The sequence below is a fragment of the Panthera tigris genome, chromosome D1 (genome assembly GCF_018350195.1).
Source record: "Panthera tigris isolate Pti1 chromosome D1, P.tigris_Pti1_mat1.1, whole genome shotgun sequence".
NCBI classification, from domain to species: domain Eukaryota; kingdom Metazoa; phylum Chordata; class Mammalia; order Carnivora; family Felidae; genus Panthera; species Panthera tigris.
Genome location: NC_056669.1, coordinates 103965226 through 103987600, shown reverse-complemented (window position 1 = coordinate 103987600; position 22375 = coordinate 103965226). Strand labels below are relative to the sequence as shown.

Genomic DNA, 22375 nt, shown 5'->3' with positions numbered 1-22375 from the left:
ATATATATATATATATATATATATATATATCACACTGCATAGTCTTGATTTGTTACCTGTTTGTTTCTTCCCCTAAAACAAAAAAACAAAAAACTCTTCGTGGTGAGGTCCCTTATTAGTCTTTGATACTCCTGAGTTTAATATAATCGTTAGCACACGGAAGACACTCAATGTGTGTTGAACCGAAATTCTTAGACCCATGAAATCTTTTTATAGCAACTGATGAAACCTTTTGAGACAAGGCCGAAAACCAACAAAAAACGGCAGCACATTTAAAAGAGAGCTACATGAACTCACTGGCATGATTGATTCTGCTGAGCAAGGCTTTCTGAAGTGCTGTTCCCTATTAGAAGAGAGGGGGAATCTGAATTCAGAACAGATTCTTGGGAGATTCTCCTGATTATGAAAAAGCAGCCTGTTCACTTTGAAAAGCAACTGCACAGATGATCAAAGCAATGATGAGAAATAAGAAGCAAGGGAAATGAAAGGGAAGAAAGACAGCAGAGACTTTCAGGGCAGGAAGGAACTTTAATGAGGAGAGAAACAGTCAAAGAGGAACAATGAAGGGACTATGAGTCGGATGACTTTGGATTCATCCTTTGTTCAAGTAGAAGCTAGTTCTGGTAGAAGAAGTCATGCTGAAATGTACTCTTTACTTGTATTTTAAAGTTTTCCTGAGAATTACGTAGTATCACTCACCAAGTCTTTATAGCCTGCCCTCTAGAGACAATCACAGATCTTTTTTATGGTCTCTTACGAAAGCTCTCTTAGGGAGAGGTGACAGCTTCAGAGTTAAGACAGGGTTGACAGGTTCAGAGTACTAGAAAATAATTTTTCCCTCATAATAACGTATTTAAATAGGGAAAAGCTTTCCACTTGGAGCCTACAAAAATATGTGCAGAGAAATTTCTTGAATACCGAGAAGAAAAAATCCAACTTGTTTTGTATTTTCTTTTGCACAACACCTGTGGGCTTTGTAGCAGCTTTTTGTTATACAGAGATATCATTAGGGCCCACAGCAGGTATGAGCACCAGGAAAAATCTCACATTTTTAAGGTTCTTAAAAAGTACTCTCAAATTCCTCTGGGACAGCTGTGAGACTATCTTCATGACGATGACTCTGAAAAAAAAATTAACCTCATGTAAATCATATCATGCTTCCTAATATCATACATCTAATGACTTAGTTTTAAAAAAATATAAGCAGTACTGATGTTTATAGAGTAAAACGTCAAAGTTCCATTTGTCCTCTTTCTGCCCCATCTCTACTTCAACCCACTCTCTTAATTCCTACTAGATGTTGGTAGGTTTGGCAGACTTCCAGACTTTAACAATAACAAAATATTCTTCTTGAACATGAACAGATGCCAGCACCCCACAAGTTACCTTGTCACGATATTTCCCAATTTTTACCCATTTCTTCCTTCCCAAAGTCACTGTCATTTTGACTTTTAGGTAATTAATCATTTCTTCCTAGTTTTACTAGCTTGCATCCCTCCGTAAACATTACAGTTCAGGTTTAGTTTTGCCTGGTTTCAAACGTCATACGAATGGAATCATAAAGCATGCATTCTTTGAGTCTGACTTTCCATACTTAACATCGAATAAATGAGAGTCATCATGTTGTTAAGGGAAGGTACAGTTCATTTTAATTACCACGTAGAATTTTGTTAGAGTAACATTCCTCAATATATTCACCACTCACCCATTTGCACTGTTTCCACCTTGGGACTATTATGAATTAATATTGGTATTTCCCTGGAAGTATACCTTAGTACATCCCCACACACATTTCTGCTGGATACGTACTAAGAACTAAAATTACTGATAGGGTATATATACCTTAACTTTCCATAATAATGCCCCAAAAGTTTTCAAAGTCGTTGTAATATTTTATATTCCAAGTAGGAGTGAAAGATTTCTTTTACCCATAGTCATTATCATTAGTTAGAATTGTATTTTGAAATGTAATCATTCTGTTAGGAAATTAATATCTCAGTGCAGTTTTAGTTTAATCTTATTACTGAAATGGTTGGATTTATGTCTAATACCTTGCTATTTCTTTTCTATAGGTCTTGTGTCTTTTATGTTCCTCCCTTACCTATTAGTACTTTCTATATATTATCTTAATTTTTTGTTGATCTTATTTCCTTATAATTTTTCAGTGTTCTTACTCATTAGTCTAGGACTTCCAATGTGCATCTTAATTTACCAGTGTTTCAGATGAATGCTAATTTAATTCCAGTAAAATATAGAAACTTTGTTCTCGTATAGCTCTATTCCTTCCACCTTCCTTTGTGTTATTATTGTCATATTACACCTACATGTCATATAGTCAACAATACAGTGTTATAATTATTGACTTTGTAAACTTATTTCTTAAAATTTCAGAAAAAAAGGAGAAAATATGTATCTATAGAACAGGGATTGGCAAATTATGGCATATGGACCAAATTTGGCCCACTGCCTGTTTTGGAAAGTTTTACTGGAATAAAGCCATATCCATTCATTCATATATTGCCTATGGCTGCTTTAATGCTACAAGTTAGAGCTGAGTCATTGGGAATTAAGGTTGATAATCACATGACTTGAAAAAAAGATTATTTTCGATTGTCTGGGTGAGCTCAATGCAATTTACGCAATTGTCTTTTAAATCAGTTAAGAGAAGCACAAAAGATATATTTATATTGTTTTTATAGTCATCTGCGTAATTACCTTTACCTGATGCTCTTTATTTCTTCAGGTGTTGAGTGCCATCTGATATTACCTTCTTTTAGACCAAAGAATTTCCTATAGTGTCTAAGGCAGTTCTCCTAGCCACACATTCTCTTTGTTCATCTGTGTATGTCTTTATTTCACCTTCATTTCTGAATGGATAGTTAAAGGATATAGAGTTCATGCTTGACTGTTTTTTCCTCCAACACTTTAATATGCCATCTCACTACCTTCAGGCCTCCGTTGTTTCTATTTTTTTTTTTTAATTTTTTAATGTTTATTTTTGAGAGAGAGAGAGAGAGAGAGAGAGAGAGAGAGAGAGAGAGAGAGATGGAGTGTGAGTGGGGGAGGGGCAGAGAGCGAAGGAGACACAGAATCAGAAGCAGGCTCCAGGCTCTGAGCTGTCAGCACAGAGCCCCATGTGGGGCTCGAACTCACAAACCGTGAAATCATGACCTGAGCTGAAAAGTCAGAAGCTTAACTGACTGAGCCACCCCGGCGCCCCAGGCCTCCATTGTTTCTGATGAGAAGTCAGCTGTTAACCTTATAGTGGTTCTATTGTATATGAAATCAATTTTTCTCTTGCTGCTTTTAAGATTTTGTCTCCTTTTAAAATAAGTTTGGGTCTCAGGTGTCTAGGAGTGAATCTCTTTGTGATTATTCTAAGTGGATATTATTAAGCTTCTTACATATATAGAATAATACTTTTCATCAAATTTAGGAAAATTTTGGCCATTATTTCTTCAAGATTTTTTCCTGTTCCTCCACTTTCTGGGATTCTCATTATGCATATGTTGGTGTACTAGATGGTGTCCCATAGATCTCTGGGGCTCTATTAAATTTTCTTATTATTTCCTGTTCTTCAGATTGGATGATCTATATTGTTCTATCATGTTTGCTGATTTTGTCTTCTGTCAGAGATCTGCTCTTCAGTCCCTCTAGTGAGTTTTTCATTTCAGTAACAGTGTATTTCTAAACTCCAGAATTTCCATTTGGTTCTTTTTAAAAATTAGTATTTCTTTCATTTATATCATTGTTTATTAAAAATTAATAGCTTTATATAAAGAACTGTACATATTTGATGCAATTATATGAATTTAGGTGCAATTAGATGAATTTAGACATACACAAATACCATGATACCATATGACTACAATCAAGGTAATAGACATTAAGACTCTTATTTGATGAGTCATCATTTTTATTTATTTATTTTTTTTAATTTTTTTTTTTTCAACGTTTTTTATTTATTTTTGGGACAGAGAGAGACAGAGCATGAACGGGGGAGGGGCAGAGAGAGAGGGAGACACAGAATCGGAAACAGGCTCCAGGCTCCGAGCCATCAGCCCAGAGCCTGACGCGGGGCTCGAACTCACGGACCGCGAGATCGTGACCTGGCTGAAGTCGGACGCTTAACCGACTGCGCCACCCAGGCGCCCCAATTTTTTTTTTTTTTTTTTTTTAATTTTTGAGTCATCATTTTTAATATTAATATGTTAACTAACATATTAGTCAACCTGTTTTTCTTTAGTTCTTTAAAGTCTTTCTTTGTGAAGCCCATCATTTGTCATTCTCTTCCTCCCTAAGACTGTATCTATTGACTGCTTTTTTTCAAGGGTGTCACTATTTCCTGTTTTTTGCTTGTCATATTTTTTTTGTTGTTGTTGAAAAGTGGATATTTTACATAATATATTGTAGCTACTCTGGATTCTGATTCCCTTATCTTCTCCCCAAGAGTGGTTGTTATTGCTGCCTTTTGTGACTTGCCTGTATCAATTTTGTGGAGTCTGTGTCCCTTGCAGTATATAGCCTCTGATATATCAATCTACTTACTTTTTTCATTTTTTCATTTATGTTTTTAATCTTAAGACTGGTTTAATGGGGTTCTTCCTTGGTCAGGATAGGTGGTCAGCCAATCAGTGGTCAGAGGTGTGCTTAAACACCTTGTGATGTGCTGTACTGTGTCTCCCTAAAGTTTATATATTAAAGTCCTAACTCCTAGTGCCCCAGAATGTGACTGTATTTGAAGACAGTCTTTAAAGCAGTAATAAAGTTATAATAAAGTCATTAAGGTGGGCTTTACTCCAAATGACTGATGTCCTTATAAGAGGAGGGAAGACCATGTGAAGACCTAGGGAGAAGACAGACATTTAAAGCCAAAGAGAGAGGCCTCCGAAGAAACAAAACCCTGCCAACACCTCGATTTTGGAATTCCAGCTTCCAGAAATGTGAGAAATGAAATTCTAGTTGTTTTAGTCATCTGGTCTGTAATAGTTTGTTATGGTAGCCCTAGCGAAGTAATATATATTTTGAACCAGTAATATTTCCAGCCTTTGTCAATGAATCAATGTAGCTTAGGGGATGTATTCAAAGTTTAGGCTGTTTGTAAATCTGCCCCAGCTTTTAATTTGTGTTTGCAAGGTGTCTTATTCAGCCAGGGGTGAGCAGTTTACTAGGACCCTCTCCAGTGTCCTAATGCATGCATAGCCTAGCCCATGCACATTTATAATGTTCCAGGAAACAAGGATAAGTAGGATATTATCAAGGCCCACTTTGGCTCTCTTGCTCTCAGGATCTCCCCGTTAAGTTTCTGGCTGGTTGCCAGTCAATTCCTACCCGAACAAACATCATGAGCTCAGTTAGGTTGAGTGTTATATTGGTTTTCCTAGATTTTTGGCCACTGAGATGACTACCGTTTTAATAACACCCCTGGTCATTAAACTTTCTGTACTCTAACAGAGTAAAACCAAATAAAAACCAATCCTATGTAAACTTCTGCAAAAGGGAATCTGGGAGTGGAGGCTGGGAGGAATTGGAGCAGCCCCAAACTAAAATGTTTAAACTATTCTTAGTGAGATTTAGTGAATTTTCTTCAGTAAATGCTTCTCAATATTTTGTATGCTTTGGTAAATTTCCAGAATCTTTAAAAGATTGTTTATTGACAGTTTGTCCAGTTTTAGCATTTATTTTTAGGGAGCATTACTATATCCTCACTCAACCATTCTGGAAGCCCCACACATCCCCTCTGTTTAGAAAACTCTTTTTTCCATGTAGTCTCAGTTACTTCTGCACTTCAGTTAGTCCCTGCATGGAGGCCTTTTCTTACTATCCTATGTAAAAATAATCTTTGCTTTGTCTTTTTACTCCATTTCCTTTTACTCCATAAGTTTTCCACTTCCTTAAATTATTTATATATATATATATACTACATGTATGTGTGTGTATATATATATATATATACACATGTATGTAGTATATATAAACACTCAAAAATATAGTACTATAATATATATTATATATAAAATATCTAATATATAAAAGTATAGTATTAATCTAACATATATAGTACTATAAATTAATATAAATATAATATATATATAAAGATATGTATATGTGTGTATATATATACATATATGTACATATGTTTGTGGGTGTATATATATGTGTGTGTGTGTGTGTGTGTGTATGTTATTTGTTAATTGTCTTTCTCTTCCACTGAAACAGAAAGCTTTCTGATGGTAGGGATGTTGTCTTGTTAATCACTGCATTCTTTTTTTTTTTAAATTCTTTTAATGTTTATTTATTTCTTGAGAGAGACAGAGTGTGAGTGGGGGAGGGGCAGAGAGAGAGAGAGGGAGGCACAGAATCCGAAGCAGGCTCCAGGCTTCAAGCTGTCAGCATAGAGCCTCACGTAGGGCTCAAACTCACAAGCCACTTGAGCCAAAGTTAGCTTAACTGACTGAGCCACCCAGGTGCCCCTTAATCATTGCATTCTTAGTGCCTATTACAATGCCTAGTAAAGAGTAAGCCCTCCATAAATATGAAAGAAGGAATCAATATAGGTACTTAGCTTTTTTAAGCTTGTGACAAAATAATCATTCTCATAAACTTCTGGATTCTGACAGCATTTTGGGATGTTATCAAACTTGTCACTACACTTCTAGAAATCAACTACCTACAGAAATACTAGTCTTATATGCAAAGATCATTGTTTATAATTTTTAAAAAACTGGAAAAAAGATAAATATGCAGCCAAAAAATGTTGAAATAGATACTAAGGAAAAGTATGATGCTACTAAAAGGCATGGTTTTGTTTTATCATGGAAAGATGTTTATGATAGTTGAGAAAAAATGCATGTGAGAAAGCAATATGAATAGGATCACACAGTTAGTAAAAAAGAAAACTGTATGTGTGGGTCTGCGTGTGTGTTTGTGTCTTTTTTGTGTGGATTTGGATGTGTGGGTATGATGAGGACAATAATAATTTACTCTAATTTTACTTGATAGTTTCAGGTATTACTTCGGTAACTTTATAAACAATAAGGAAAAACGTTAAAGGAAATAGTCACATATTCAATTTTCATGAGTTCTAACACATCGTATCATCTCTTTATAGAATGTGTGCTAGAAATCAACATCTCTTGACACGTACACTTACCAAACCAATACAGCCAAAGATTGCGTATGTTAATGCAACAGAAATCTCAAAGGAGTAAGAGAGCAGTAAAATACGTGAAACTTCCCTTCCAAGTTTCTGAAACCAGAAAATAGGGAGAAATCTTGCATTATTATCTTTAGTAAGTGCAAGCACATTCACAGAAAGAGCTCCTACCGTGACAGTCAAAGAAAACAGGAAAAATAAGTAAGATGCTTTCACCATCTGACTTCCCTAGTCATTTTCTACTCCTTAGCCTCTGGCTCCACTTTTTCTAGCCTTAATTCCCCCAGTTCACCATCTACAGCTTCCGTTTTTGATCTTCATCACTCAGCCTTCTAGTCTTGATTCTTAGAACTCTTCATTCTTGTTATTCTCTTCATGACGAGGGGCTCTATCCAAACACTTCAGTCAATAAGATTTGATTCTTCTGTCTCCAATGGTAAGACGCCTACTAAAAGATTTTATCAAGCAATCTTCATGTATTAAAACAACTATTGTTAATTACAGACCTACTTAAATGTATCTGTGTGGTGATAAAAATCTCACATAGAAATTGCTGGAACATGATGTGGAAGGATGGGTAAATACTCAAACACCACCATCTCACTTGGAAGTATAAGGTGATTATGATTTTGCTGGGATAATAAAGCAGATCCCTTCTGTTGCTGTCAGAAAGAGATTTTCTTTTTTTTTAAATATGAAATTTATTGTCAAATTGGTTTCCATACAACACCCAGTGCTCATCCCAACAGGTGCCCTCCTCAATGCCCATAACCCACCCTCCTCTCCCTCCCACTTCCCATCAACTGTCAGTTTATTCTCAGTTTTTAAGAGTCTCTTATGGTTTGCCTCCTTCCCTCTCTGTAAAGAAAGATATTTTCAACTACATATCAGGATGAATGATACTGGTCTTAATCCTGAAAATAAATGTAGTTTTTGTGCTGGCTGTAGAAAGACAAGAATGATATGCAGACGTGGAAAGAGTAACATTACAATTTTCTCTCCTTCAGTTTTCTCTTCCTCCTTCTCCATTTTCATTCAGTTTATTTGATATCTTTTATGCAAGAAACTATTAGGTGGTAGGGATTAGACGGTAAGAATGAAATGACCAAAAATTCTAGCTTTCTTAAGATTTATATTCAAGTAGAAAAGACAGATAATGTAAGGTAACATACGATAAGGTTAAATACGTCAAAAGGGATAAAAAACTTGCTCGGTAATTTTAGGGGACGGGAGGTTTACCCTAAGCCATTCATATCTAGGAAGGCTTCATAAAGAGGTAAGACATTGGAAATAAGAGTAGGACTGAGAAAAATGAAGGAGGGATGCAACATTCTAGGCAGCTTTGAATTTTCATTTACTAGTTTCAGTGTAACCTATCTTGTTCTGGAAAAAATGTAATAGCACACATTACAAGTGTGACAAAATAATTAAGAAATGGAGACATAAAATAGAAATGATAATAAAGCCAAAATACATATCACACGACCTATGGTTTGAAATATGAACGAAAAATTGAATGCAAGAATGACCGTGTTTTGGGGCGCCTGGGTGGCTCAGTCAGTTAAGCATCCAACTTCGGCTCAGGTCATGATCTCACGGTTTGTGAGTTCAAGCCCTGCATCGGGCTATGTACTGACAGCTCAGAGCCTGAAGCCTGCTTTGGATTCTGTCTCCTTCTCTCTCTGCCCCTCCCAACTTGTGCTGTCTCTATGTCTCTCAAAAAATAAATAAATGTAAAAAAAAAAAAAAGAGTGACTTGTGTTTTAAGAAAACGATAAAGGGAATTTAACTCGGGTGTAGGGAGTGCATGATGTTAACAGGAGGATAAAGAAAAGACTATAGAGGGTTTGAAATGGCAAGTTACCTTATCAGAATTCTGATCTAATTTTGTTGGCAGAAACACGATTGTAGCATCTTAGCTGGGAAGTTCTGGTGACCTCTTAGCTACCAAGATTGTAAAAAGTCATTTTGCCCACGTTCCTTAATTTATACATGTGAAGTGTTACTCTCAGACAAATTCTCCCCGCTTTTTGCCAGAAAAGTTCGAACAGGCAAACAGCAGAGAGTGACTGAGTTCTTGACACGTGATTTAAGCCTTTGAATCCCACATAAATCAGTGAGTGTCCTTTTCTTGCTTAAGTCAATTTGCATTGTATTTCCTGGCACTTACAACCAAGAGAGCCCTAATTAATAAAAATTAGAGTAAATAATAAATAGTACTTGGTAATTGGGAAGACAGTGGAGAGACAAGGGTACAGGATTACATCAAGGTTTTGAGCTCCGGAGGCTGAAATAAGGGAGTCTTGCAGCGCAGTACTTTTGAGGAGGCAAATATTTTCCATTTTATATCTGTTGAAATTCTGTTTGACACCAGAAGCATATCCATATGAGATATACAGGCATATTTGGAATTACAGGCCTGGAGTCTGGGAGACAAAGCCGTTTAACTAACAGGTATGTGTTATCATTTGCTCCACTGACACATAAAAAAACTAAGGAACAGGGAAGTTAGGAAACTTGTCCGTAGGGTCACATACAATGAGTATTAAAGATAGTGTTTGAATAAAGTCAGTCTGGTTCTGGATTTATACTAGCAACCATTTTCCTATCTGAGAAGTATGTTTCAGGGGCATGCACTTTTTGGGATAGCTGAACCTACCTGGAAACACTGGTAACTTGATGAATTTGTGGGGTTAGCCAAGCAACTTGCTTATGTTAGAAAAGCTGGCATATGGAAAATATTGTAAAATGTTGGCTGCCTTAGTAAATGCAGGAGTAGAATTCTATAATGCCTCCAGGAAAAGACTGTGGGTCTAATATATAAGTTCATTTCATGTAATTAATCACAGCAAACAAAACTGAAACATGTGCATTTGGGAGACTGAAATTGATCATTAATACTGACTTCAGGTCAGCACTGATGGTCCCTTTATAATACAGTGCAGGTAGAGAGCGCGATGGGGGGAGTAGGAAGTTCATCCCTCATCTACAATGACTCTTCTCATTAGAATTATTTTTGAACTAAAACTTTCAAATTGTTATTTTTTGTTCTGTTGTTCGAAAATAAAGAGGAGGGGCATCTGGGTGGCTCAGTCAGGTAAGCGTCTGACTTTGGCTCAGGCTAAGATCTCACGGTCCTTGAGCTGGAGCCCTGTGTTGGGCTCCGTGCTGACAGCTCAGAGCCTGGAGCCTGCTTCAGATTGTGTGTCTCCCTCTCTCTCTGCCCCTCCTCTGCTTGTGCTCGGTCTCTCTCTTTCAAAAATAAACAAACATTGAAAACAAAATTGAAGAAAAAGAAAGTAAGGAGGAGCTCCACTCTAGTATGTTCTCATTTGAAATGGAAGATTTTTATTTATAAGTATTGCTGAAGTCTTTTGCAGCACTAATATTCTGGGATTCTGAGCCAACACAATTGAAACAGATTGTGATATCAGTGAAGATACTCACATTTAATGGAAGATGTTACTATCTTACAAAGAAATGCAGTTATTTCTCTAGTACAAGGTATACGATTGGTTATTCGATTAAATGGAAGCAAGACAGATTCATGTACATTTAGCATTTGAGGACACAAGGCAAATTGATGCGAGACACAATAATAGGCTACACATGAAAAGCTCTGTGTTAAACCAGAAATTACTAGGTGTCAACAATTCCAACTATAAGCATTGGGAAGCAGAATTCTTTTGTTGATTTTGGGAATCGTTTTAAGGTCTAGGATTATACTTTTCTTTCATTAAGAGAATCATCAGTGACCCTACGCCTAATGCATATACACTTATCACTGAAGCCTTCACATTATTTACTTGCTTTGTTTTAATTAGGCATGTCAGGAATTCAAACATTCTAGTAATATTTACCAAAAAATCATGTCAGAATTATTTTTGAATTAAAATTTTCAATCAAGGGGCGCCCGGTGGCTCGGGCAGTTAAGCACTCGATTCTTGATTTTGCCTCAGGTCATGATCTCATGGTTCATGAGACTGAGAGCCCTGTGTTGGGCTCTGCGCTGACAGTGTGGAACCTGCTTGATATTGTCCCCCCTGCCATTCCGTCCCTCCCTTGCTCGTGCGGGTGCACATTTACTCTCTCTCTCTCAAAGTAAATAAACATAAAAAAACCCAAAATAACTTTCAATCAAGACCTTATTACTTAAATAAAAGAATTTCCTGAAGACTGGTAAAAGCTTTGTTTTACCTCCAAAGGCTTTAAAACCTTGGAAGAGAATTGTTTTAAATTAAGATGTTCCTAAGGAATTGGCCACTTACCGCTTGTCCATAATTCCTATATGACACCGAATTAAAAGAAGACAACTCAATTATTGTTAGAACTGATGCAATAACTGAAGTCATTATGCATGAGATGTTCATGATCAGAGCAAATGTAATCTGTAAAGAAGATACATGGAAAGTTTGTTATATTCAAAATAAACACTTTGGTTGTTTGTACTGCTGAAAAAAAAATCATCTAATCAAAATGCTGATCTAGTTTCTGAAGTTTCAGAGGTGTTAGTATGCTTGCCATTAGGGAACAGTGAAATATCACACCAATAAGCATCAGTCTTCCATTTGGGCTTAAAAATGTTGTATTTTACAATATTCTGGGTCATATGAAAGAAAGATGAAGATAGGGTTTGAACAAAAGGAGTTCCACTGCAAAGAGGAAAAGAAAAAAAAAGATGGAAAATGACTGCTTGTAAAAATAAGTCAAATAAGGGGCGCCTGGGTGGCTCAGTCGGTTGAGCGGCCGACTTCGGCCCAGGTCATGATCTCGTGGTCCGTGAGTTCGAGCCCCGCGTCGGGCTCTGTGCTGACAGCTCAGAGCCTGGAGCCTGTTTCAGATTCTGTGTCTCCCTCTCTCTGACCCTCCCCCGTTCATGCTTTGTCTCTCTCTGTCTCAAAAATAAATAAACATTAAAAAAAAATGTAAAAAAAGTAAGTCAAATAAGAGTCAATGATTTTTAACCCAGGATTTTCATTCTCTAGGGAGATCCATCCGTATCTTTGGATGTAAGATTTTATCTGTAAAACTGTGAGATCAGACTCATTGACTTCTAAGGTATCTTTGAGCTCTAAGATTCTGAGAGTTTTTTTCTTTCCAATATCTTACCTGTACCATAGATGGATCCTCTGGATAGATCCTCTATCTTATTACAAGATCCAATACTATCCCCAAACTAGACAGACAGTTTGGAAAATAAAGTTTTATAGTAGTATTATGTCTATACATAAAGGCATTATTAGGTCCTATTAAATTTTTTCTACTAGTAAAGTTCATACAACGTTAAAATAAGATAGAATACTAAACCAAAAACGCCCTATCTTTAAATTTAGAAACCTTTGCATAATGATACTGACCACTATAGAATGTCTACATTAAATTACGTGTTCCTAGATTTTCACTTGATTCTTTATTTTACAAGCACGGTAGATTCCTTCATTGTTTAGATACTCACTAAAACCTTTTAGTTTTGTGACAAGTGATTTCTAGGATACCCTAAGTATCTCCACTTACCACGCCTGGAGTTGGATGCTTTACTACTCTTATTATGGAGACTCCTGCAATGATAAACTGGATATAAAAACATATTTATAAATACTCATTGATGATGCTCATCAACTTAAAACATATTTTTAACAACTCCTTTTCTAAGTCAATTATTTTTAGACTACAAAGAATTATAAAATATAAAGAGGTTTCAGTAGAAGGGGTCAGGACAAGTTTCCATCATATAGTCATGAACTGAAACGTTATAGCAGGGTCACTAATCACAGAAACTTATGGGGAACAGTGGGCAGAATTCAGGTTGTGGGATATGCCAAAGATGACTTCAAGAGTCCCGAGTCAGGGACCAAGTTTGCTTATATCTGCACAGACTTTCTGAACTCACTTGATTATTATTTCGAATGCTATCCTTCCTAATAAATTGAAGCCACTGATTGTAATTACTGTGTATATATCCAGATGTGGAAAAAGTGGCTCATGAGTCTATTCCAAATTGTTTGTACAAAACACACCTCTTGAAACTGTAGTCATTATTAAGGTAACAACTACATTTCATGTTTTTGCCTTTTTTTTTAAGAGTTTCCATTATTTTATACCAAGTTACTTTGTCTATTTCCCAGAAGTGTAAAGCTATGCCATATTGTTTGAAGGTGAGCTGTACAATTCCCTTGATATATTCCTTTTGTCTTATCTGTTTTAGGCATTTTCACAAAGATCTAAGTCAAAGAATAATTTGTGGAAACACAGCATTCATGCTATCCCGTTTACAGGAAGACCAAACCTTGAAGCTTACTAACTCCTAATTATCTTTAAGGATAACTTAAATCTGCACACTCAGCACTTCATTCTGTAACATTCTGTAAGCTGAGATTTCTAAGAAGTACACAGTGAAAGGAAGAACTAATATAAAGGTGAATTTTAAACTAGAGTGCTCTCTAGCTAATTACCAAACCATGTGCTTCACAAAATACCTTTCAAAGTTTATGACCTCAGTGAGAAGTTTTGCGTTTAATTAAATTTGATTGAAGTTTTAGATAATTTATTCTAGGAGTTACACATGCTATTTTTGTAACACGTATGATTAAACGCTGAGGGCCATGAATCATTTATCTGGATTTTGACTGCAAATTCACTATTCTACTGTTCTGTAAAGCAATGCATTGACACCTGTGAACCAACATATAAAGGCAGGGGATCTCCTAGAGGCCACAACTTTCTCTATAGCCCTCTCAAGTGGTGGTTATTTTCTCTTACAGCCCTGATACCATTGGTTCTAGGCATAAGATAAGTGGTCTCCTTCCTCCTCATTATTACTTTCAACTCTCTCTCTCGTCAAATATTGTCAGATTCTACCACCCACTATCTGTCCTGGTTGAAGTCATCTATTGACGACTTGGTCACTCCTCTTGGTGATTTTAATTCTTGTCTCACTCTCTCACACCTCTTACATCTTGGTAATTATCCTTCTAACACCCTGGGCTTGTGGTTCTTTGACTTTCTCTTCTCCAGACCTCCGACCCCATCCTATCTCAGTCACTCACTCCCATATTCATTCTCTTGTGCTTGTTTCTACCAATAAGTGTAACATCTTTCAAATCTCAATTTAAAGTATCCCACTAGGACCACCAGCTTCTATCTCTATACCTCATGCCTGTGGTATCACAACTCTAACAGTCATTTGGATTGGATTTATAATCGAGACCCTCACCTCTCCGTTATATTCTCTCCTTTGCCAGTTTAAACTCCATGGTCAACATGACATTCACTTACATACACTTTCAACTCCTTTTCACAGTTCTTGTTTGATCACAGATCATGGTCAAATCCAAATCCTGATTAAATGCAGTTCTCCTTCCTACTGAATGCCTGCACCCATGTGGCCAAACATGACCTAAGACACACAACCATCTTGACCCATCTCACTACACACAAATCATGTTCCTAAAGCTTAAGTGAGCTCTTAATGCTTAGCGAAAGGCAAACTACTTTTCCACAATGCATGCACTCTCTTTTTCTGGATGACTATTTCATATCCTTTCTTCAAACAACCAGTCCATTATCCCATTCTCATTCTCAGCTCATGATCTGACTTCCTAATTCACGGAGATATCTGAAGCCATTGGAAGAAAAGTTCCATAAGCTCCCAATGTCCCATCTACTTGCAAATCAAAATTTGTCCTTTCTGTTCCTCTACCTTTCCATCCCATTACCCACCTTGGCTCTGTTTACATTATAGATGGACAGTTCTTTGTTGTGGGAGCCATCCTATATGTTTGTGAGGTATTTAGTCATATCCTTGTCTTCTGCCTGCTAGAAGCTCACCCCAGGTGTGAAAACCAAAAATGTCTCCAGACATCACCAAATATTCTCTGAGGGGCAAAACCAGCTCTCATTGAGAACCACTGCTAGAGATGAACTTCCCATGGACCTAGCTATTTTATGTATTAAAATTCATCATCTCTTGCCTACACCAGTACAGGATTCTAATAATCCCAACCTGCTTCCATTTATTTCATATCCATTTTCTCTCTTCTGGTTCAGTCCCCTCGATAAATGACATGATACTTCCAACTTACTGAAGCAAATAAGCAAACTCTCTCTTGACCCAAAGTTCCCCAGCTACTACCTCATTTCTCTACATACACTACATTACACCGAACTCCTTAAAGGAGTTGTATCTGTGGTCTCTAGTTCTCCTCCCGTTATTTCTTAAACCAACTCCAGTCAGGTTTTTGCCCCACCATTCAACTGAACCTACATGTCAAGTTTATTGCTGGCTTCCATATTGCTAAATCCAATGGTCAATTCTCAGCCCTATTTGGCAAAATAACAGATTTCAATATAGTTTATCTTTCCTTAATTGTTTACTTGGCTTTGAGGATGCTGTACTCTCCAAATTTTTTATTACTTTATGGCTGTCTAGAAACCACAGAATACACACATTAGAAAATGTGAGTGTAGACTCATTGTGTGAAGAAGGACCCTAAATATGAAAACTAACCAGGCTAATGGCTATTATAATTCAGATTCTTTGTCTTCCACATATCTAAGGACAATCCAACCTGTGGTTGTCACAGTCTATTCCCTCCTGTATCCACATCTCTTATAATAGCACTGGTAAATTAAAGGGTCTCAAAAAATATCTGTTGAAAAAAGGAATTTGATTTTGAATAAGTTACCAACATGGGATTTACTTACATAATTCTGAAAACTCTGTTTAGAAATTGTTCCCTATCTTCCACTAGTGGCACAAATAGTATTTATGGCATGATGAAATCATATAAATATATTCTACTCACGATGACTCCCCATAAAGGACATCCTGCTTTGTAAGTTATAGGTTCGTATGTCCCAAAGACTCCTCTAATTTGTCCCATATACAAAATCAATAGGAAGTACCACATGAAAACATGAAATATGCCAATCATAATCTGGACAGCCTGTGAGAAGAGAATGGTATTAGTACTGAAACCATGCAATTTACAACATAATTCCAGTAAGTGTTAACTAGAAGACACGTTCAAGGTTTTTATGAAAGATAAAAGTAAAATAGCAATGCACTTACCATGTATTTTCTGGATCGGTTAGCTTCAAAAGAGAGCCCTAACTAGAAAGTACTGAGGTTTACCAAATAGGAGTAAGCCATACTTGGAGCAGCAGAATGTTCAATGATAATTCTGGTCAATTCTCTCATAAAAAAGTTGACAGTCTGACTCTACTACTGGCTGTCTTCCCTACCTATCAAATAATGGCAGGAGAAAACTGAAGGTATTTGAGGAAAACTGTGGTTCTAATTGATTTGCATGCAGGAAGCCATGTGGCCAATATTTGCTTGTACATTAGTAATTTATTAAGGTTGAGTCACTTTTTGCATCTTTTATTTATCTTTTCTTTCAAGGCCTAGTTGTTGTGTATCTTGTTCACAAGCATGCTGGGGTGAGGCATGGTCCAACACAGAAATACAAAGAGGGGCACCTGGGTAGCCCAGTTGGTTGAGTGTCCGACTCTTGATTTCGGCTCAGGTCATGATCCCAGGGTCGTGGGATGGAGCCCTGTGTCAGGCACTATGCTAAGCGTGGTGCCTGCTTAAGATTCTCTCTCTCTCTCTCTCTCTCTCTCTCTCTCTCTCTGCCCCCTCCCCTCCCCATGCTCTCTCCCTCTCTCTAAAACTAGGGATAAAAGAAAAAGAAAGCAAGAAATACAAAGAATTTCCAATGTAGACTTGCTTGTATGAGGTCTTCCTATTGGATAGGGGAGGGGTTGTGTAGGGGAGAATTATTACTCAACTTTAATTTGTAAGAAGATAATTATAATCCAAGTAAATAGGTGCCAGTAAATTTATTTCTCAATTTATATGTGGACTGGTATTTCATATATTGGATCACATTTTTAACTACTCTTTAAAAATTTCAGAGGGTACATTATTTTCACTTTAACATAAATTTTAATAGGACACTGCTTAGTGTTTTAATAGTTCCAGCTCTTGGTAAAGCAAGTAGCCTAAAAACACATAAATGCAATTGGCTAATATTAGAGATACACTTTAGAGAATTTTCTTTTATAGAAAGACCACTTTTGGGTAACAACCTTATGCACTTTTTACAGATTTAGAATTTAGGATTTCCTCTGCATCAAATTTAGAAGAATGGCATTATCTTCAGAGATTCTTTGGATTTGATTGGGAGAAAATCACAAAATCCTTGAGGGCCTGGACTTCAGTTATCTCCCCGTTGTCACCAGCCTCTAATATGGTGCCCGGCATAGAGCAGGCATCCAGTAAATACCTCTTGTAGAAGCACATCAGTATGAAGAACATTAATTCCACATGGCTTTCCAACTGTTAAGTGAGTGGGCTTGAAAAAGTGTCTCCTTGGCAGTTTTCCTGTATAATACTATGAACATCCAAGTAGCCAAAGCTTGAAAAGGACTCTACAAGAAAGCAAGGTTGCTAGTGTGTGAAGGACAAGATGGGTTTTCTTATTTAAAAATGGTTCTTAACCTAGAGTCAACAGATGGGATTCTAGGAAGTCACAGTCCTCTTCCCCCAACACAAAAATATGAGGGCCAAAGATTATTATATACACATGAATCTGGGGAGAAGATTCAGAACCTTCTTCCTATGTACAAAGGGGTCTGCGACTACAAAGAGATTAATAACCTCTGCTGAACAGTCAGGTGGGAGACTTAGACAAGTGATCTACACAGCAGCCAAGTTCAAAGGAAAAGTTCACATCCAGTGGAGAAGTTCTTTCTCCTTCAGATATGAAAGGGCATGATCTTCCTAATTCCTTGGTGTTTATTAAAAGCTAGCTAAGCTCTCTGTTTATAACTTAAAGAGACGAATTAGTAACCATCCTCGCGCATAGACATCAATACAGTAATTGAAAGAGATCAGCAATGGATCTCTCTCTCTTAGTTAAAAAAAATACCATGTCTTTGATTTCTTTTTGGGATTTATTTCTTACCCTGTGTATATTGGTTTAGTCAGTATGCTTATATCTAAGCACGTATTTCTTTATGAAGAGACAGAAGATAAGTCAAAATTTGTAGAAGGCAATTAGCATTAAAAAACATTTTTTGGGTGAAGGGGAGTGGGAGATACAGGCTTCCAGTTATGGAATGAATAAGTCACAGGAATAAAAGGTACAGCACAAGGAATATAGTCTATATCGTAATAGCATTGTATGGTGACAGATGGTAGCTATACTTGTGTTGAACATAGCATAACATATAGTCATGTTGAGTCACTACGTTTTATACCTGAAACTGATGTAACATTGTGTGTCAACTAAAAAAAAAAACCCAAAAATCTTAAAAGCCCATTTTTTTTTTATCTTAACCAAATATGCCCCTCTTCAGATGGAAGAACCATCCTCGCTCAACTGAAATAGTGCATGTTCCTGAATTTAATCAAGAGCGAAGTCTTACTTACCCCTAAAACAAGACTGTCTGCTGTAGAGAGTTTTGAACATACACATACAGCCATACTACCAGCATTTCCTCTAGATGATTAGGCTTCGAATCTTTGGTGATATCTTTATTAGCAAACTTCTACAAAACGACACAAAACACATATACACGCTTTGCTTCAAAGAAAGTTTGATTCTTTCCCTACTGTTTCACAACCACCTCCCCAAACTCTGAAGCAACTGCTTTCTTCTTTCCCTGCCTTACTTTGTAAAGGTATCAGTTTGCATCTGCCTGTTCTGAATAACAGCCTCCATAAGTGAAAGGTCTCTCTATGACTAAAAAGTATAGGTATATTACAGTTATTTTTCCTGAGTAGGCAACAGTGGCTCTGGATGATAAGGTATAAAGAACACCCAGGGAACAGAGCTAGAGAATTTTCAGTAAAGCTTTTACAATTCATTTGCAATGTGTAATCGATTCAATGCAATTCATAATGCCATGTTTGCATTTCAAACCCAAGTTCTTGTACTTAAATTCATCATGGGCTCATGATTTTTTTCTTTTTTTTCCTACACACATTTGCTATCTTTCTGTGTGAAAGAACTTTTTCTGCCATCAGACAACTTACCGGAGTTGCTTCTACAATCCTAAAGGCTTCTCCTGTTCTTTTGTTATTGTTTTGTTTTTTCCTGTTATTCCTGCATTTCTCCCTGGTGTTCAGAAAACCTGGCTATAATTGTATCCTTTATGGATCTGACGTTACATCGTCCTACATCTTCTAACATGTCATACTTGGGTCAATAACATGAATCATGCTACTTAGCCCGGTGATCATCTAAGGTATGATCTTAAACCTGGAGTCTTGGTCCTTTCAGAAAGGAGGGTTTGAGTAAATGATCTCTCATTCCCTATACCCTTAAAATCTCATGATTTGATTATTTTAATGAGTCGTTAGTTGCAAATATTGGTTTTCTGAGTGTCTCTTAAATCTCTTAAAGTATAGAGACAGAAAAAAGCTAGGCAGGAATTTAAGAGCTACTGACAGCAGAGAAAACAATGTTAATCACCTAAGTATAAATAATAAGTTTTGTATATTAAAATGCCACCTCTGAGAAATACCAAAGAAAGGGTATAGGCCTAGACAGCAACCAAGATTGATCATTTTGTCATGCTTAAATAAAAGACACAGAATTTCAGAATTCATGTATAAAGTAATGAGGAAGTCATATCTAGATCGCTAGGAAAATCATAAAAAATAATTAGCCCTTTGGTGTACGCAGAAAAAATTCTTTTCACAAAGCGGATAGTGGAAGCACCACGAGTGACTTGGGGAGAATATTTAGCACCTTTGGCATCTCCATCAGGCCCCCATCCAAACCACCAACACTTTAAGGAAGTACTCATTAAAGAACCAAGAAAAAACAGGTTGTATGTGTGTGTTTAAAATTCTTTAGCTTAACTGCTGGAAGGAAGAAACTAAGAAATTCGACAATATGTTGCTGGAATAAAGGATAGTTAGCACTTTTTCAAATGACATTCTATCTACATTCAGTTACCCTACAACCCAGTTAAGCATCTCATTTTTGTAAAATTAGATGAATAAAAAATAAATAATAAATAATTTATTTGTATTTATTTTCTGGTGGTCCCATCCCTAATCCCAAAAGCCAGCTGCAGAACAAGCCCCTAGTCCTTATTCCCAGCCCTATCTTCATCCCCTACACTTGCCTTATTACATAGTAATTCTGGAACAGTCACAGAGAGCTCATGTCTAGAAACCTCTTGTCCATCTTTAGCACGCGACGCCTCACTGTCTTCAGAATAAAGTTCAAACTCTTTGGCAGGGCAGAGAAAGCCCTTCATCAAATGTTCTCTGCCCACCTTCTCAGCCTCATCCCTGTCACTCCCTGGGGTTCAGCCCCAACAGCTCCAAAACAACCTTCCTTGGGAAGCCTCTGCCCCACCAGTCCGTTAATACTCCTCTCCTTGCTCACCTAAACTACATCACGGTGTCACCTCACTTTGGATGATCAGGACTGGCTCCCGAGGCAGGGTGAGCTCCCGGAAGTGGAGGGACTCATTTCTGCACTTCCAGGGCCAGACCTGGGCTGTGACCCTGGGACTCACACTTGATGAAACGGACTGGCTGAGGCCATCTGCACAAAGATGGGCGGGGCAGAATAAGGGAGGTGGGGGACACCCAATCCTGTCTCCATGCCCCCTGAGGGCTTTTAACACCGAAGAAATCGCGGAAGCAAAGCGACATCATTACCCCTCATTTTACTTGGTTAAGGTCCTAAGGATCGAGTTTTGCCCTCTCAGGTCCAAGCCGAGGCTAAGAGGGGGATACCCACAGGGCCTGGTCTCCCTGCCCAGCAGCGCTCCTCCAGCACCCCGTCCGGGTCGTCCTGCCAGTACCCAGGCCTAGCTCAAGAGGCAGATTTCAGCTGGCGGCGCCCTCAGGGCCAGGCCCCCAGACTCTACTGGGCGAGCATCACTGAGCTTGCCAGGAGCCCAGGACCCAGCAGGCCCGCAGGCTCTTCAGGCCACGCGGGCCTCCAACGGCAGCAGCAGCTGCACCTTCCTCTTGTGCCTGCGCCTGCGCCTGCGCCTGCGCAGGGACTCCTGGTACCTGACGGCAAAGGGGGCGGGGACGGTGGGGAGAGGGGCCGTGTGCGCAGACTCACTAGGGCTCTGCGGGCCACGTGGTCGGGCCCGCTTGGTGTCTGGAGAAATGGCCCTTCCAAACTTCGCCTTCTGTTACTGACCCTTCTGGTGCATGTTCTATATAATGAGTGGCCAGGATCACTGATGAAAAGTCAGTCCCTCACTTTCTCTGTCCTCAAAGGAAAATTGTAGCACAAGTGGCGCAAATGCATTTTAGGAGGTGTACCTGTTGAAAAAGGCAGGCGGTTGGGTCGATGACTACCCTCCACCGTTTTTTTGTGTTTGTTTTTGTTTTTTGTGTTAAACGGAAGAAGCCAAGGAAGGAAATTAATGAAGAGACTATTTAGCGAGATACCGGCCTGACTTTTTGATCCTCTTGCCCGAGGTGAGTTTACCTTTCAGGTTACACTGGTACCAGTTTTCTGTTTGATGTGGAGAGTCGTGAAAACAATCTTTAGGAAAAGGTGTGTAGAGAAGTAGAGGTAGCAGCCGGAGGATATAGAGGAGTCTGCTGTGGGAAGGTAGATGAGGAAGTCGGAGGTTGGGGGGAACCTTAAGCAAAAAATGTGATCTTAAATTAACTGACAAGTGCAGGTACTCCTATTATGCAATTACCATGACTTACTGAGGCAGTAAAGTCACTGCAGAGCGGACATTCCTGCAGCCACAGAATGGCTTAATGTTATAAAGTCTCTTTTGTTCTAGGAAAATTTACATTGGTACTTGGGAAAATTAAAATCCAAGCTTGGGATGTAAATATCTAGTGAGTGATAATGAGCAAAGCATTCAGAAACAGATTTTTCTTTTATAAGGAAATTACCTAAAGGCCGCTAAAAAACCCCTTTTTGCCAAAGGCAAATTACCAGTATATGTTAAAGCCACCAAGATCTTTTAGGATCATGCATAGCCTGAAAATCAGTTATAAACTCAGTAACTTTATTGTTAGCCCCACAGGTAGGTTCCTTGCATTCTGACTCTACAGTCCCCTCAATTGAAAGAAAAGAAAATATGTCCAGGCTGTTCTAATACCTTTACATCTTGTATTGGTCAGTGTATCACCGAGGGTATTTGTTTTAGTGCTGTAATAAAACACTTCAGTTTCTAACATTAAGATTGTTGTTTTGTGCTTTACCTGTC

General features: G+C 37.9%; 1 protein-coding gene across 6 annotated transcripts; it reads right to left on the bottom strand.

The window, feature by feature from the left end:
- Nucleotides 1-508: 508 nt before the first annotated feature.
- On the bottom strand, nt 509-21165 carry MS4A13 (membrane spanning 4-domains A13). 6 transcript variants are annotated; one of them, XM_042959091.1, is made up of 8 exons: nt 20844-21165; nt 20566-20727; nt 18594-18712; nt 15961-16101; nt 12671-12727; nt 11425-11544; nt 7154-7249; nt 509-1120 (listed from the first exon to the last, which is right to left on the bottom strand). In XM_042959091.1, the coding sequence occupies exons 3-8, from the start codon at nt 18645-18647 to the stop codon at nt 1061-1063; spliced, it is 528 nt and encodes a 175-aa protein (XP_042815025.1). In that variant the 5' UTR covers nt 18648-18712; nt 20566-20727; nt 20844-21165; the 3' UTR covers nt 509-1060. The 6 variants fall into 6 exon arrangements, with proteins under 6 accessions (XP_042815025.1, XP_007092078.2, XP_007092079.2 ...); XM_007092016.2 differs by lacking the exon at nt 20566-20727; XM_007092017.2 differs by lacking the exon at nt 20566-20727 and having other exon boundaries at nt 20856-21165.
- Nucleotides 21166-22375: the final 1210 nt, after the last annotated feature.

Bases quoted from the DNA above. Each gene is read 5' to 3' on its own strand.
- MS4A13 (XM_042959091.1), bottom strand. From the start codon at position 18,647: ATGGCTGTATGTGTATGTTCAAAACTCTCTACAGCAGACAGTCTTGTT. The intron at 16,102-18,593 runs GTAAGTAAGACT...CTCTTCTCACAG, and splicing joins CAGACAGTCTTGTTTTAGGG to GCTGTCCAGATTATGATTGG. The intron at 12,728-15,960 runs GTGAGTAGAATA...TTTTATATCCAG, and splicing joins GTCCTTTATGGGGAGTCATC to TTTATCATTGCAGGAGTCTC.